The 12,198-nt window shown below is 43.9% G+C and overlaps 1 protein-coding gene across 4 annotated transcripts in view; it reads right to left on the bottom strand.

Moving 5' to 3' along the window:
* The window catches only part of LOC138822707 (ubiquitin-like modifier-activating enzyme ATG7), a 179,198-nt gene that overhangs the window by 139,999 nt on the left and 27,001 nt on the right, over nt 1-12,198 (bottom strand). For all 4 annotated transcript variants that reach the window (XM_070015571.1, XM_070015572.1, XM_070015573.1 and 1 more), the window contains 2 exons: nt 8,524-8,601; nt 2,040-2,156 (listed from right to left, as the gene is read on the bottom strand). In XM_070015571.1, coding sequence (XP_069871672.1) covers nt 2,040-2,156; nt 8,524-8,601 — 195 coding nt within the window. The remainder of the gene's footprint in view (nt 1-2,039; nt 2,157-8,523; nt 8,602-12,198) is intronic.

Here is a 12,198-nt window from a genome sequence, read left to right as displayed (position 1 = left end):
GTGGGTATATTAAAGGTAGAGCATTCATTACTGAGGTAATTTTTTTTTTGTCAGTCCTGGGGCTTGAACTCTGGGCCTGGGCGCTATCCCTCAGCTCTTCAGCTCAAGGCAAGTGCTCTACCACTTAAGCCACAGAGCCACTTCCAGTTTTCTGGTGGTTTATTGAAGAAAAGAGTCTTATGAACTTTTCCTGCCCCGGCTAGCTTTGAACTGTGATCCTCAGATCTCAGCCCCCTGAGTAGCTAGGATTATAGGTGTGAACCACCAGCACCTGGCTTTACTGAGGTAATTTTTGAACATTTCTGTCCCCCCTAAAATGAAAATCCATACCTTCAAGCAATTAATATCCACATACACTCATTTCCCCCAACTTGTATTTCTTCTCAGAAAATTAGTTTTGTAAAATTACAATCTTGGATTTATTATAAATTAGTTAATATTAAAAAAAATTATTAATGGCCTTTCTCTGGCCTCAGAATTCAGGATCATAGTGACTAATGTTTTTCATGAATTCAGACCCATGTGACACTCCATCTTTGCCTTAACAACAGTCAGAAGTCTCTAGTTTAGGGTCTGTTATTTTCATTACCTGATGATTTTAATTGCTCTTCTGGGGACTAATCTCTAATGACGACTAGCTCTACAAGGCTCTGCACTATAATTCCTGTTGGAGAAGTTCTGCCACTTGGTTACGAGGCTGAGAGAAAGCCTGTGTTTTGTTTGAAAGACTTTATTCTCAAAGGATATTGCTTTGCATCTCCCCACAATAAAAGTGATAAACCACATTTGGGTAAATTACTGTAGTCTTTCAAAATGATCCTATAATTCCTTCCCTGAGGTATTTGGTAAAATACCACAGAACATCTGAAAAATCACTATTCATTACTTCTTTAAAAGTATCAAAACGCAGCCCGGTGCCGGTGGCTCCCGCCTGTAATCCATCACAGTGCAAAGCCAGCCCAGGCAGGAAAGTCTGTGAAACTCTTATCTCCAATAAACCACCAGAAAACCGGAAGTGGGGCTGTAGCTCAAGTGGTACAGCACTAGCATTGAGCTGAAGAACTGAGGGACAGCGTTCAGGCCCAGAATTCAAGCCTTACCACTGATAAAACAAACAAACAAAGTATCAAAATGGGAGCTGGGATGTAGCTCAGTGGCAAAGTACTTGCCTAGCAAGTGTAACATCCTGGGTTCAATCCCCAGTACCCCCCTCCCCTCCTCCCCCCCAGAAAAAAAAGACAAAAATAAAAGTATCAAAATGGGTCAGGTGTGGTGCACAGTGGCTCAAGGCCATGATCTTAGCTACTTGGGAGACAGATCTGGAGGATCAAGTTTCTAAGCCAACCTGGACAAAAAGTTCCATGAGATTCCATCTAATCAATGACAGGCATGGTGGTAAATGCCTGTCATCCCAGATATAAGAGGAAGTACAAACAGGAAGCTTGAAGTCCAGGCCAGCATGGGCATAAATAGAGACTGTATCTCAAAAATACCAACACAGAATGGGCTGCTGGAGTGACTCAAGTTGTACAGCACCTGAGTTTTTAAAAAGTATGAAGATGAATATACAAAATATATTAGGAACATTTTTTTTCAGAGTTTTTAAAAAGTATGAAGATGAATATACAAAATATATTAGGAACATTTTTTTTTTTCAGTTGTGGGGCTTGAACTCTGGGCTTGGGCACTATGCCTCAGCTTTTCAGCTCAAGGTGAGTGCTCTACCGCTTTAGCCACAGCACCACTTCCAGTTTTCTAGGGATTTATTGGAGATAAGAGTCTCACGGTCTTTTCTGCCCAGGCTGGCTTTGAACCTCGATCCTCAGATCTCGGCCTCCTGAGTAGTTAGGATTACAGGCATGAGCCACCGGCGCCCGGCCAGGAACATTTTGTGAATACCATTCTCAGTACTATTTCTGGAGGATTCCATAACCATTGCCTTTCAATCCAGAGAAATGCTGCTTGTCTTTTGGTTCAATTGTCTTGGACAATTACTTACACGGAAACCCAATTTTGCCTGCATTTTGCTTTGTCCATACCTGTTTTGGTGAAAACCTTTGATCCAAGCTCACTGGCCCCTGAATAAGAGGTATGCTTTCAGGAAGACAAAGAGCAGGATAGCAAAACCAGTAATAGAAGTGGTACTTCTTCAGATCCTGGAATAAAAAAACACAAAACCAGATACTAGAGTTGCACTGGTCATTAAACTGAAATGTATCCATTACTACAACTACTTACAGCCACAAAGAGAGAAAAGCTGATGTACACAGAGTATGTCCAGCTTGTCAAATATTCTCATCTACAGGAGAAACTGCAAAAGAGCACAGAGCTTCCTTGACCCAGAAAGCCCTCACATACTATCTAGTACTATAAAGCATTCTACCAATCATTTTCTAACAGAAAATGCAAAATAAGTCATTACCTCTGCCACATGCTTTAATAACAAACCACCTGGGAGGAATCCATTATTATCCCATCTTAAAGCAGAAACTGAAGCTTAGGAATGGGTAAATGACTTGAAACCAACAGAACGGTACATGGCAAAGCAGGGATCAGAGCTGTTTCCAAAACTGTACCCCATGTACTCAATGAGCCAAGGCTGCAGACCCCACCTCTGAACACAAGTACATTCTGCACAGTCACATAAGGTATTACTCAGAAAGCTATGATATTCATAAACCTACACATGCGTGACAGGAACCCTCTGTTGAAATGCTTGGGATTCTGAAGTATTTGTGTGTGAATGTATGGGTGTGGGGGGGTGTGGGGGTATAGATAGGTAGACAGATAGATAGATAGATAGATAGATAGATAGATAGATAGATAGATCAATCAATAAGGAAACTCACTTATGTTTTATACTCACTGTATGTACATGCCCTATTTTCAGGCACCTGATTTTTCTTTTTTTTTTTGTGTCCAGTCTTGGGGCCTAAACACTGGGTCTGGGCACTGTCCCTCAGCTCTTCAGCTCAAGGCTAGCACTCTACCATTTGAGCCACAGCGCCACTTCTGGCTTTTTTCTTTTTTCTTATGTGGTGCTGAGGAATCGAACCCAGGGCCTCGAGCATGCAAGGCAAGCGCTCTACCACTGAGCTACCTTCCCAGCCCCAGGCACCTGGGTTTTAACTTCAGCCATCACAGGAGGCTGAGTGTGAAATTTTTCACTTGTGGTATCAGGTCAACATTTGATAAGTTTTAGACTTGGGAGTATTTCAGAGTTTAGGTTTTCAAATGAGGGATGCTTGACTGATCTAATGTTGCCCTTGGCAATGCCGTCCTAGTGAAGTATGTACAAAATATCTAAGGTAAAACATGAGATAATCTGTAATAGCATTAATAGGTCTGAGTCCCATGCCTGGACAGTTCCTTACCACAGCTCACTCTCTGTAGTAGAGATAAAGCAAGTGCTTGACTAAGTATGAGTCACCAATCACCGAAGGACAAAAGGGTTGACCACTCCCACCCCAGGTCCAAGAGACCCAGGGAAAGGGGTTTGGGGGGCTGTCCCTGAGATCCCCACTTGGCTGATGGCTCTTGCCTCTGAATTTCTGCAGCCTAGAACTAGAATCTCAAGAACTAGGAAACTGGGCTGGGAAGGTGGCTCAGTGGTAGAGCACTTGCCTTGCATGCATGAGGCCCTGGGTTCAATTCCTCAGCACCACATAAGCAAAAAGAAAAAAGCCGGAAGTGGCGCTGTGGCTCAAGTGGTAGAGCGCTAACCTTGAGCTGAAGAGCTGAGGGACAGCGCCCAGGCCCAGAGTTCAGGCCCCACGACCGGAACCAAAAAAAAAAAAAAAAAGAACTAGGAAACTTCTTCCCCCACAGAGCCTAATCACCTTCCTGTCACTCATTTTATTTTATTTTTGGAGGATATTAATTGTACCAATGAGTTTTTGCCATAATACATAGCTTTTCTTTTTTATCAGTCATGGGGCTTGAACTCTGGGCTTGGACACTATCCCTGCGCTCTTCAGCTCAAGGCGAGTGCTCTACCACTTTAGTTACAGCACCACTTCTGGTTTTCTAGTGGTTTACTGGAGACAAGAGTCTCACGGACTTTTCCGCCCGGGCTGGCTTTGAACCGTGATCCTCAGATCTCAGCCTCCTCAGTAGCTAGGATTACAGGCATGAGCCACCAGCACCCAGCTGATACATGACTTTTTGTTGGGACATGATTCATACACCATAAAATCTACCATGTGTAAGTGTATACTATGATGTAGATTTCTTTAGTTCAGTATATGGACAAGGCTGAATAAACATAACAGCTACTTCTAGAACATTTCCAGCAGCCTAGAAAGAAACCCTTTATCAGCAGTAAATCCTCTTCCTCTGGGGCTTTTCATGTAAATAGAACCATGCTTGCTGGTTTTTTGTGTTTTCTTTTCTTTTGGTTTTGGGGTATTTTTTTTTTTGGTGCCAGTACTGAGTCTTGAACTCAGGGCCTAAGTGCTCTGAGTTTTTTTCACTTGGGGCTGTCACCCCTACCTTTGAGCAATAGCTCCACTTCTAGCTTTTTGCTGTCTAACTGGAGATCAGAATTCTCACAGACCTTTCTGCTGAATGTGGCCTCAAATCTTGATCTTCAGATCTTGGACTGCTGAGGAACTAGGAGTACAGCAGTGAGCCACTGGTACCTGACTGGACGGCTTTTAAAATATAAATTTAGGGCTGGGAAGGTGGCTCAGTGATAGAACGCTTGCCTTGCATGCATGAGGCCCTGGGTTCAATTCCTCAGCACCACAAAAGCAAACAGAAAAAAGCAGGAAGTGGTGCTGTGGCTCAAGTGGTAGAGCGCTAGCCTTGAGCTGAAGAGCTGAGGGACAGCGCTCAGGCCCAGAGTTCAGGCCCCACGACCGGACCCCCCAAAAAACAAAAACAAACAAACAAACAAAAAATATAAATTTATATATAAACATGCTTCCAGATAAGAAAGACTAGTAACTATAGTTTCCATAGTCTCTAACTATGCCACTAATTGATCAGCACAGAAAAAATTCCCTTTTCACAATGGTGCAATAAAGCGCAAAACTGAAATTAATGAAGTGTCTGGTCCTTTGAGGCAGAAAAATAGCAGAAAGGAAAGCAGAAACGTCCCCAGAGCTTATTCTCTCTCCTTTGTGCTTAAATGATTTGTCATAACTGATCTTTTAGCAAAAGGTTAACCAATTCAAGATGAAGGACCTCACACATTCTAAGAAGCTTTATCAGGTCATCTTCCAGAGTCAAAAAGCTTGAATTTCTTATGATTCCTTTCAGGTCATAAAGGGCTTGGATCAAATTAAACACAAAGCCCCTTGTGTCTGCAGATTTTTTTTATTGTTTTTTTATTTTTTTTTTGTTGGTCGTGGGGCTTGAACTCTGGGCCTGGGCACTGTCCCTCAGCTCATCAGCTCAAGGCGAGCGCTCTACCACTTGAGCTACAGCGCCACTTCCGGTTTTCTGGTGGTTTATTGGAGATAGGAGTCTCACGGTCTCTCCTGCCCGGGCTGGCTTTGAACCGTGATCCTCAGATCTCAGCCTCCTGAGTAGCTAGGATTACAGGCGTGAGCCACCAGCGCCCGGCTTGTGTCTGCAGATTTTAAAGAAGAGATTATAATTTTTTTTTAAGTCAGGCTAAGAATGTTTAGTAAAAAGGGGAATAAAGGCCAAAACACTACTGATCTAGGAAATGCCCTAAAATTTTAAGTAAGAGCTAGTGTTACCTTCTCATCAGGCACCAATCGCCAATTGTGTTCTTTTTTTCTTTCTTTCTTTTCTTTTCTTTTTCTTTTTTTTTTTTGGGGGGGGGGTGTCTGGTCGTGCCGCCTGAACGCTGGGCCTGGGCGCTGTCCCTCAGCTCTTCAGCTCTACCACTTGAGCCACAGATCCACTCCCAGCTTTTTTCTTTTTGCTTATGTGGTGCTGAGGAATCGAACCCAGGGCCTTAGGCATGCAAGGCAAGCGCTCTACCACTGAGCCACCTTCCTAGCCCTTTGCCAATTGTGTTCTATTCACAAGAATCCTTGATATAAAATGGATTGGTGGACAAAACCCAGAAATCTTCAGTGATGTTAAATCTATCCCAGTAGAGCACCTATAAAATCACTGAATGTGTAGACAAACTGACAGAAAATTGAATCATCTTTCTCTCCTCTGTACTCTAACTTGTTAGGAAAAGTGCTCTTGGTAGGTTTGAGTTCCATCATCCCTTCTTGTGACTGGTAGTAAGTCAGATGGGCAGCATTCAAGACTAGTAGGGAGAGGGAGAAAGACAGACCTAAGATGTGGTAAAAATAAATAAATAAATAAATAAATAAAGCATGGGAGGGGATTAACATCCAAAACTGGACAAGTTGTGCTAAATCAACCTGCTTAACAGGAAGCAATTCCTTAACTCTTTTTTTTTCTTTTCTTTCTTTCATTTTCTTTCTTAGAACATGGGGTTTGAGCTCAGGGTCTCATACTTGTTACACAGGCAGTGTACTACTTGACTTCTCCAACACTCATAACTTACTATAAAAATAAACAAAATGGGAGCCGGGCGCTGGTGGCTCACGCCTGTAATCCTAGCTACTCAGGAGGCTGAGATCTGAGGATTGCGGTTCAAAGCCAGCCCAGGCAGGAGAGACCATGAGACTCCTATCTCCAATAAACCACCAGAAAACCGGAAGTGGTGCTGTAGCTCAAGTGGTAGAGCACTCGCCTTGAGCTGAAGAGCTGAGGGACAGCGCCCAGGCCCAGAGTTCAAGCCCCACGACCGACAAAATAAATAAATAAATAAATAAATAAATAAATAAATAAATAAATAAACAAAATGGGAAAAATACCAACATGACCAATATTGCTCATAGCAACATTTTTTTAAATAATAGGGAACATTAGAAATAATGTAAGGCTTACCAGGAGTCTATGGAACATACACTTGACAGAACATTATAGAGTAAACCTTATTAAAGAGTCGATTGGCTTTTTTTGGGGGGGAGAGGGGAGTCGGTCATAGGGCTTGAATTCTGGGCCTGGGCGCTGTCCCTGAGCTCTTCAGCTTAAGGTTAGCACTCAACCACTTGAGCCACAGTGCCACTTCTGGTTTTCTGGTGGTTTATTGGAGATAAGAGTTTCACGGACTTCCCTGTTCGAGCTGGCTTTGAATCATGATCCTCAGATCTCAGCCTCCTGAGTTAGGATTACAGGAGAGTGCCACCTGTGCTCAGCAAGATTGGCTTTTTAACACATACATACAAGCATGCATACACACACATGCATACCACATATGCTCTTCCATTCACCGAGATTTATATCCAGATAAACCCACCAAAGCTAAAATTATCACATTATGTTTGGAAATGTTTTATACAATGAATTTTAGACTAGCCTGCCTGAAACATGCTCTGACATTAGCCTACAGTGGGCAAAATCAGCTAATGCACAATATCTTGCAAAAGCATTGAATATCTCATGTTATTTACCGAATACTACACTGAAAATGGAAACTAGAATCACTGTCTGGGTATGTTTTCACATCAATGTGAAGTTAAAAAAAAACCCTAAGTAGGGGCTGGGAAGGTGGCTCAGTGGGAGAGCACTTGCCTTGTATTCATGAGGCCCTGGATTCGATTCCTCAGCACCACATAAGCAAAAAGAAAAAAGCCGGAAGTGGCGCTGTGGCTCAAGTGGTAGAGCGCTAACCTTGAGCTGAAGAGCTGAGGGACAGTGCCCAGGCCCAGAGTTCATGCCCCACAACCGGACCCCACCCCCCCAAAAAAAACAACCCTAAGTGGAAGTATTTGCACATACTTGCATGCAGCTGCCATCGCTCCAGCAATCCCCCTTTTGCCCCCTAGGTGTCCATGTTACCCTTATGCAGCTACTCAAGGCTGCCCTTAGCAGTCTTTTCTATCTTCCTAAAACTGTGTGGTCAAACTACCGAGGTTTGGCCCTCAGCCTGGTGTGCTATTGGGAAGTAGTGGCACATTTAGGAGAGGAAGTTAGGCCGCTGGGGATGGGGTTTTGAAAGGGACATTTGACGCTTCCTAGCTCTCTTCACTTTCCAATTGCCATGAGATGAGCACTGTCTCTGCACATGCTCCCACCATGATGTACTCTGCTGCTCCAGGATCATGGGGCAAGGAGGCCAAGTGACCGCACACTAAACCCTGAAAGTGAGATCCAAATTCATCTTTCCCCCTCGTAAGTCAACTGCCTGAGGTGCTCCACTGCATGTCAGGAAGCTGACTCCCACATGAGCTCTGAGGACTGACCTTTACAAAGATGCTGGTAATGATGAAACCACACTCCTGGGCATTGAGGTGGTTTTCTCTTGTCCTGAATGAGAGGACCTAGATTACTGATTTAGAAACCACATCAACTATTGCCAGTGTGGTCAGTGGAAAGGACTAACCCAGCAGTGCTAATGGGTGCTGGGACTGCCTGCACTAACTGAACTGCTCCAGAATGCAGCAGAGCAGAGCATCCTCCCAGGCTGCTGGGCTGAGCCAGGGGCCTCCACCAGTCTCTATGCAACAGGGGCCCATTACTTACAGCAAAGGTCAAAAGCAGGAACTTGTTGAGGAGGACAGGATTTTCAAGTGCAGCACCCGACTTGATGGATTCCCAGATCTGCCAGAAGAAAGAAAAGAGTGATAGCAGGCTGCCAGGAGTCTCTGAGCTGCTCTGTCATGCAAAGCACAGGATCGAGAAGTAACAAGATCTTCTTGCCTTCGGGCCCAGCCTCATCCCAGCTCTGTGCTGGGGTTACCTGTGCTTCGTTACCCGACTGCCCACTTCATATTGCCTTTCTTTCTGGTGGCCCCCTCCCCTGGCCTCTGAGCCAAGGGAGAGAGTCTAAGTGCCTGCTGATAAAGGCTCAGCCTAGAAAAGAAGACCCTGCCACTCTCATGCCTTCCAGACTGCTGTTGCCAAGTCTGCACTTATTGTCTCCTATCCAGGCACAGGGAGGGCACATAGAGGTTGTGGAAGTAAAAGACAGTCAAGAAGCTTTCCATCAAGGAAGAAAGATGGGCACAGGTGTACAAGTTCAGTACCATTTGGACCGGCTAGGTAGAATTCCTGTGAGGAATACCAGGCCCTGCTAGGAGAGGGACAAAGAGCCTAAGAAGTGATCTGAACTACACAGAAGTGACCTCTTAAAGCCTTACTTGGGATTTGCCTTGAGAGCTGGGAAAGGGAGAATGAAACTCCAGTTTATGTACACTCAGCAAGCAGTGTGTCTGGAAGCAAAAACTGGTCCTGGTCAACAGCTGGTGATCACAAGATGCTTTAGTAGCTAAAATTAGTTGCTAAACTTTTGAGTTGCTAAGCAGACAAAACAGAGTTGCCAACAGAAGATCCATTCCCCAAGTATGGGTGTGAGAGGGAATAAGCAAAGAGCAGTGCAAGTCCCTGCTGTTCCCTCACAGCCTTGGAGGGGCTGGGCATGGAGGATCAGGCTCCTGGGTTTCTGACTAGCTTACGGGATAGTGCAAAAACTGCCAGGAAAAGTCTGTGCCCTGCTCCAGGAGGGGAATCCTGTCAGAGCAACCTGCTTTTCCACATGATGGAGAAAGGCCTGACCCAACTCTCTGAAGAATAACTTTAAGCATGTGGACTGAGTGGGAGACCCAGGGATAACCAGGATACAAGTCAAGAAAAATGATCACCACCACCAGAGTCACCAAATGAGGCTGCTCTGGGGGAAAGAAAACCCGCTCAGAACCAGTGGGTACCTCCTTCTCTGGCCACTGCACCCAGAAACAGGACCTGTTTTTCTCCTTATGTTGGTGTCTTTCTCAGAGTGATATTTGCAGAAAGGCAACTGTAACTACTTTTGGAGCAAGGTATACTCCATGCACTTACACAATGTGTCATGACCAAATGAGGGCAACTGGCACTTGTCTGTTAGGAACTTTGAGAATTCTCTCTTCTGGGAAGTGGCGCTGTGGCTTAAGTGGCAGAGCGCTCGCCTTGAGCGCAGGGACAGCGCCCAAGCCCGGAGTTCAAGCCCCATGACCGACAAAAAAAAAAAAAAAAAAAAAAAAAAGAGAGAGAGAGCGAGAATTCTCTCTTCTGGAGAGAGTTATTGGGAATATGTAATAAATTGCTGTCAGCTAGTTACTCTCTGTGCTATGTAACACACTAGGGCTTTTCTCTCCTAGCTAATGGTATTAACTTGTTGTCTACTCTCTAATTCTGTTAAATCAATTGTTTTAGATTCCATATGCACATAGCATTTGTCTTTTTGTATCTAGCTTCTTTCACTTAATCTGATGTCCTCTTCTCCCTGGGTGTTGGTGGCTCATGCCTGTAATCGTAGCTACTCAGGAAGCTGAGATCTAAGGATTGCAGTTCAAAGCCAGCTGAGTGGGAAAGTCTGTGAAACTCTAATCTCCAATTAACCACCAGAGAACTAGAAGTAGAGCTGTGGCTCAAAGTGGTAGAGCACTAATCTTGGACAAAAGCACTCAGGGACAGTGCCTAGGCCCTGAGTTCAAGCCACACAACCACCCCCACCAACAACAAAATCTAATGTCCTCCAATCCCATATGCATTGCCACAGATGACAGGGTTTCTTCTTTTTATGGCTAATATTCCCTGTCTAGTACATTTCTTTTTTTTTTTTTTTTAATTTTTTTTATTGTAAAGATTCTATACAGAGGGTTACAGTTACATGAGTGGGGTAATGAGTACACTTCCTCTTGAACATTGTTACCCCCTCCATTGTTTTCTCCCTACCATCCCCTCCCTCCCTCCCTTCCCCAAGGTTCTTTTTTTTTTTTTTTTTTTGATTGTGATTAAGTGATTACTTAATTTCCGGAAATTCACAGTATTGTGGAATAATGATGCTCATTTAAAGTCACACGTTCATTCTAACTTTCCTGGAGCAAATTGTCTATCACAGTCTGTAATATATAACGGTGTTCATATGTTATATACCATACACGTGATCAGCAGCATGGGGATATTTAGTAGTGGTTCAACCAGATGAGTGGGAGTTCTTTGTTTCTTAAGTCCTGTTAGTTTTGTCATATCACCTAACATTTTGGATTTATCATCCGCTTATCAGGGAGACCATGTACTGTTTATCTCTTCGTTCTTGGCTTACCTCGCTCAACATGATTCCTTCTAGCTCCATCCATTTCCCTGCAAATGCCATTATTTTGTCATTTCTAATGGCTGCATAATATTCCATTGTGTATAGATACCACAATTTTTGGATCCATTCATCTGTGGTGGGGCATCTAGGTTGTTTCCATATCCTAGCTATTGTGAACAGTGCTGCAATAAACATGGAGGTGCACGTGTCCTTGTATATTGGTTCCTGTTGTTCAGGGTAGATGCCTAGAAGTGGTATGACTGGGTCGTAAGGGAGGTCAATCTTTAGCTTTCTAAGGACCCTCCAGACTGCTTTCCAAAGTGGTTGTATGAGTGTACATTCCCACCAGCAGTGTAATAGCGTTCCTCGTTCTCCACATCCCCTCCAGCATTTGTCGTTGGCTGATTTGTGGATGTGGGACATTCTGACTGGGGTAAGGTGGTATCTCAGGGTTGTCTTTATTTGCATTTCCTTCACCACCAGGGATGATGAACATTTCCTCATGTGTTTCTTTGCCATTTTTATTTCTTCATTTGAGAAGTCCCTCTTTAGTTCCCTTGCCCATTTAGTAATTGGTTTGTTAGGTTTGGGAGGGATTAGTTTCTTGAGTTCCCTGTATATACAGGATGTTAACCCCTTGTCTGATATATTGCTGTTAAATATTTTTTCCCAATTAGTTGGTTGTCTTTCTAGCTTGGTTGCGATAGCTTTATCTGTGCAGAAGCTTTTTATTTTAAGGTAGTCCCATTTGTCGAGTCTCTCTCCAATTTGTTGTGACCCTGGGACTCTGTTCAGGAAGTTCCTTCCTGTGCCTATTAGTTCAAGTGTCTCTCCTACTCTGTCCTGCAGTAGTTTCAGAGATTCAGGTTTAATGTTAAGGTCTTTAATCCATTTTGAGTTGATGTTGGTGCATGGTGATAGGCTGGGGTCCACTTTTAGTTTTCTGCATGTGGCTGCCCAGTTTTCCCAGCACCAGCGGTTGAAGAGGCTGTGTTTCTTCCATTGTATGTCTTTGGCTCCTTTGTCGAATATCAGCTGGCTGTAGGCCTGTGGATTTATTTCTGGATCTTCTATTCTGTTCCATTGGTCTTCGGGTCTGTTTTTGTGCCAGTACCATGCTGTCT

The sequence above is a fragment of the Dipodomys merriami genome, unplaced genomic scaffold (genome assembly GCF_024711535.1).
Source record: "Dipodomys merriami isolate MVZ:Mamm:240054 unplaced genomic scaffold, mDipMer1.0.p SCAF_114, whole genome shotgun sequence".
In the NCBI taxonomy this organism is placed as follows: domain Eukaryota; kingdom Metazoa; phylum Chordata; class Mammalia; order Rodentia; family Heteromyidae; genus Dipodomys; species Dipodomys merriami.
The sequence above is the reverse complement of the archived record's forward strand: the minus strand, read 5'-3'. Positions and strand labels throughout refer to the sequence as shown.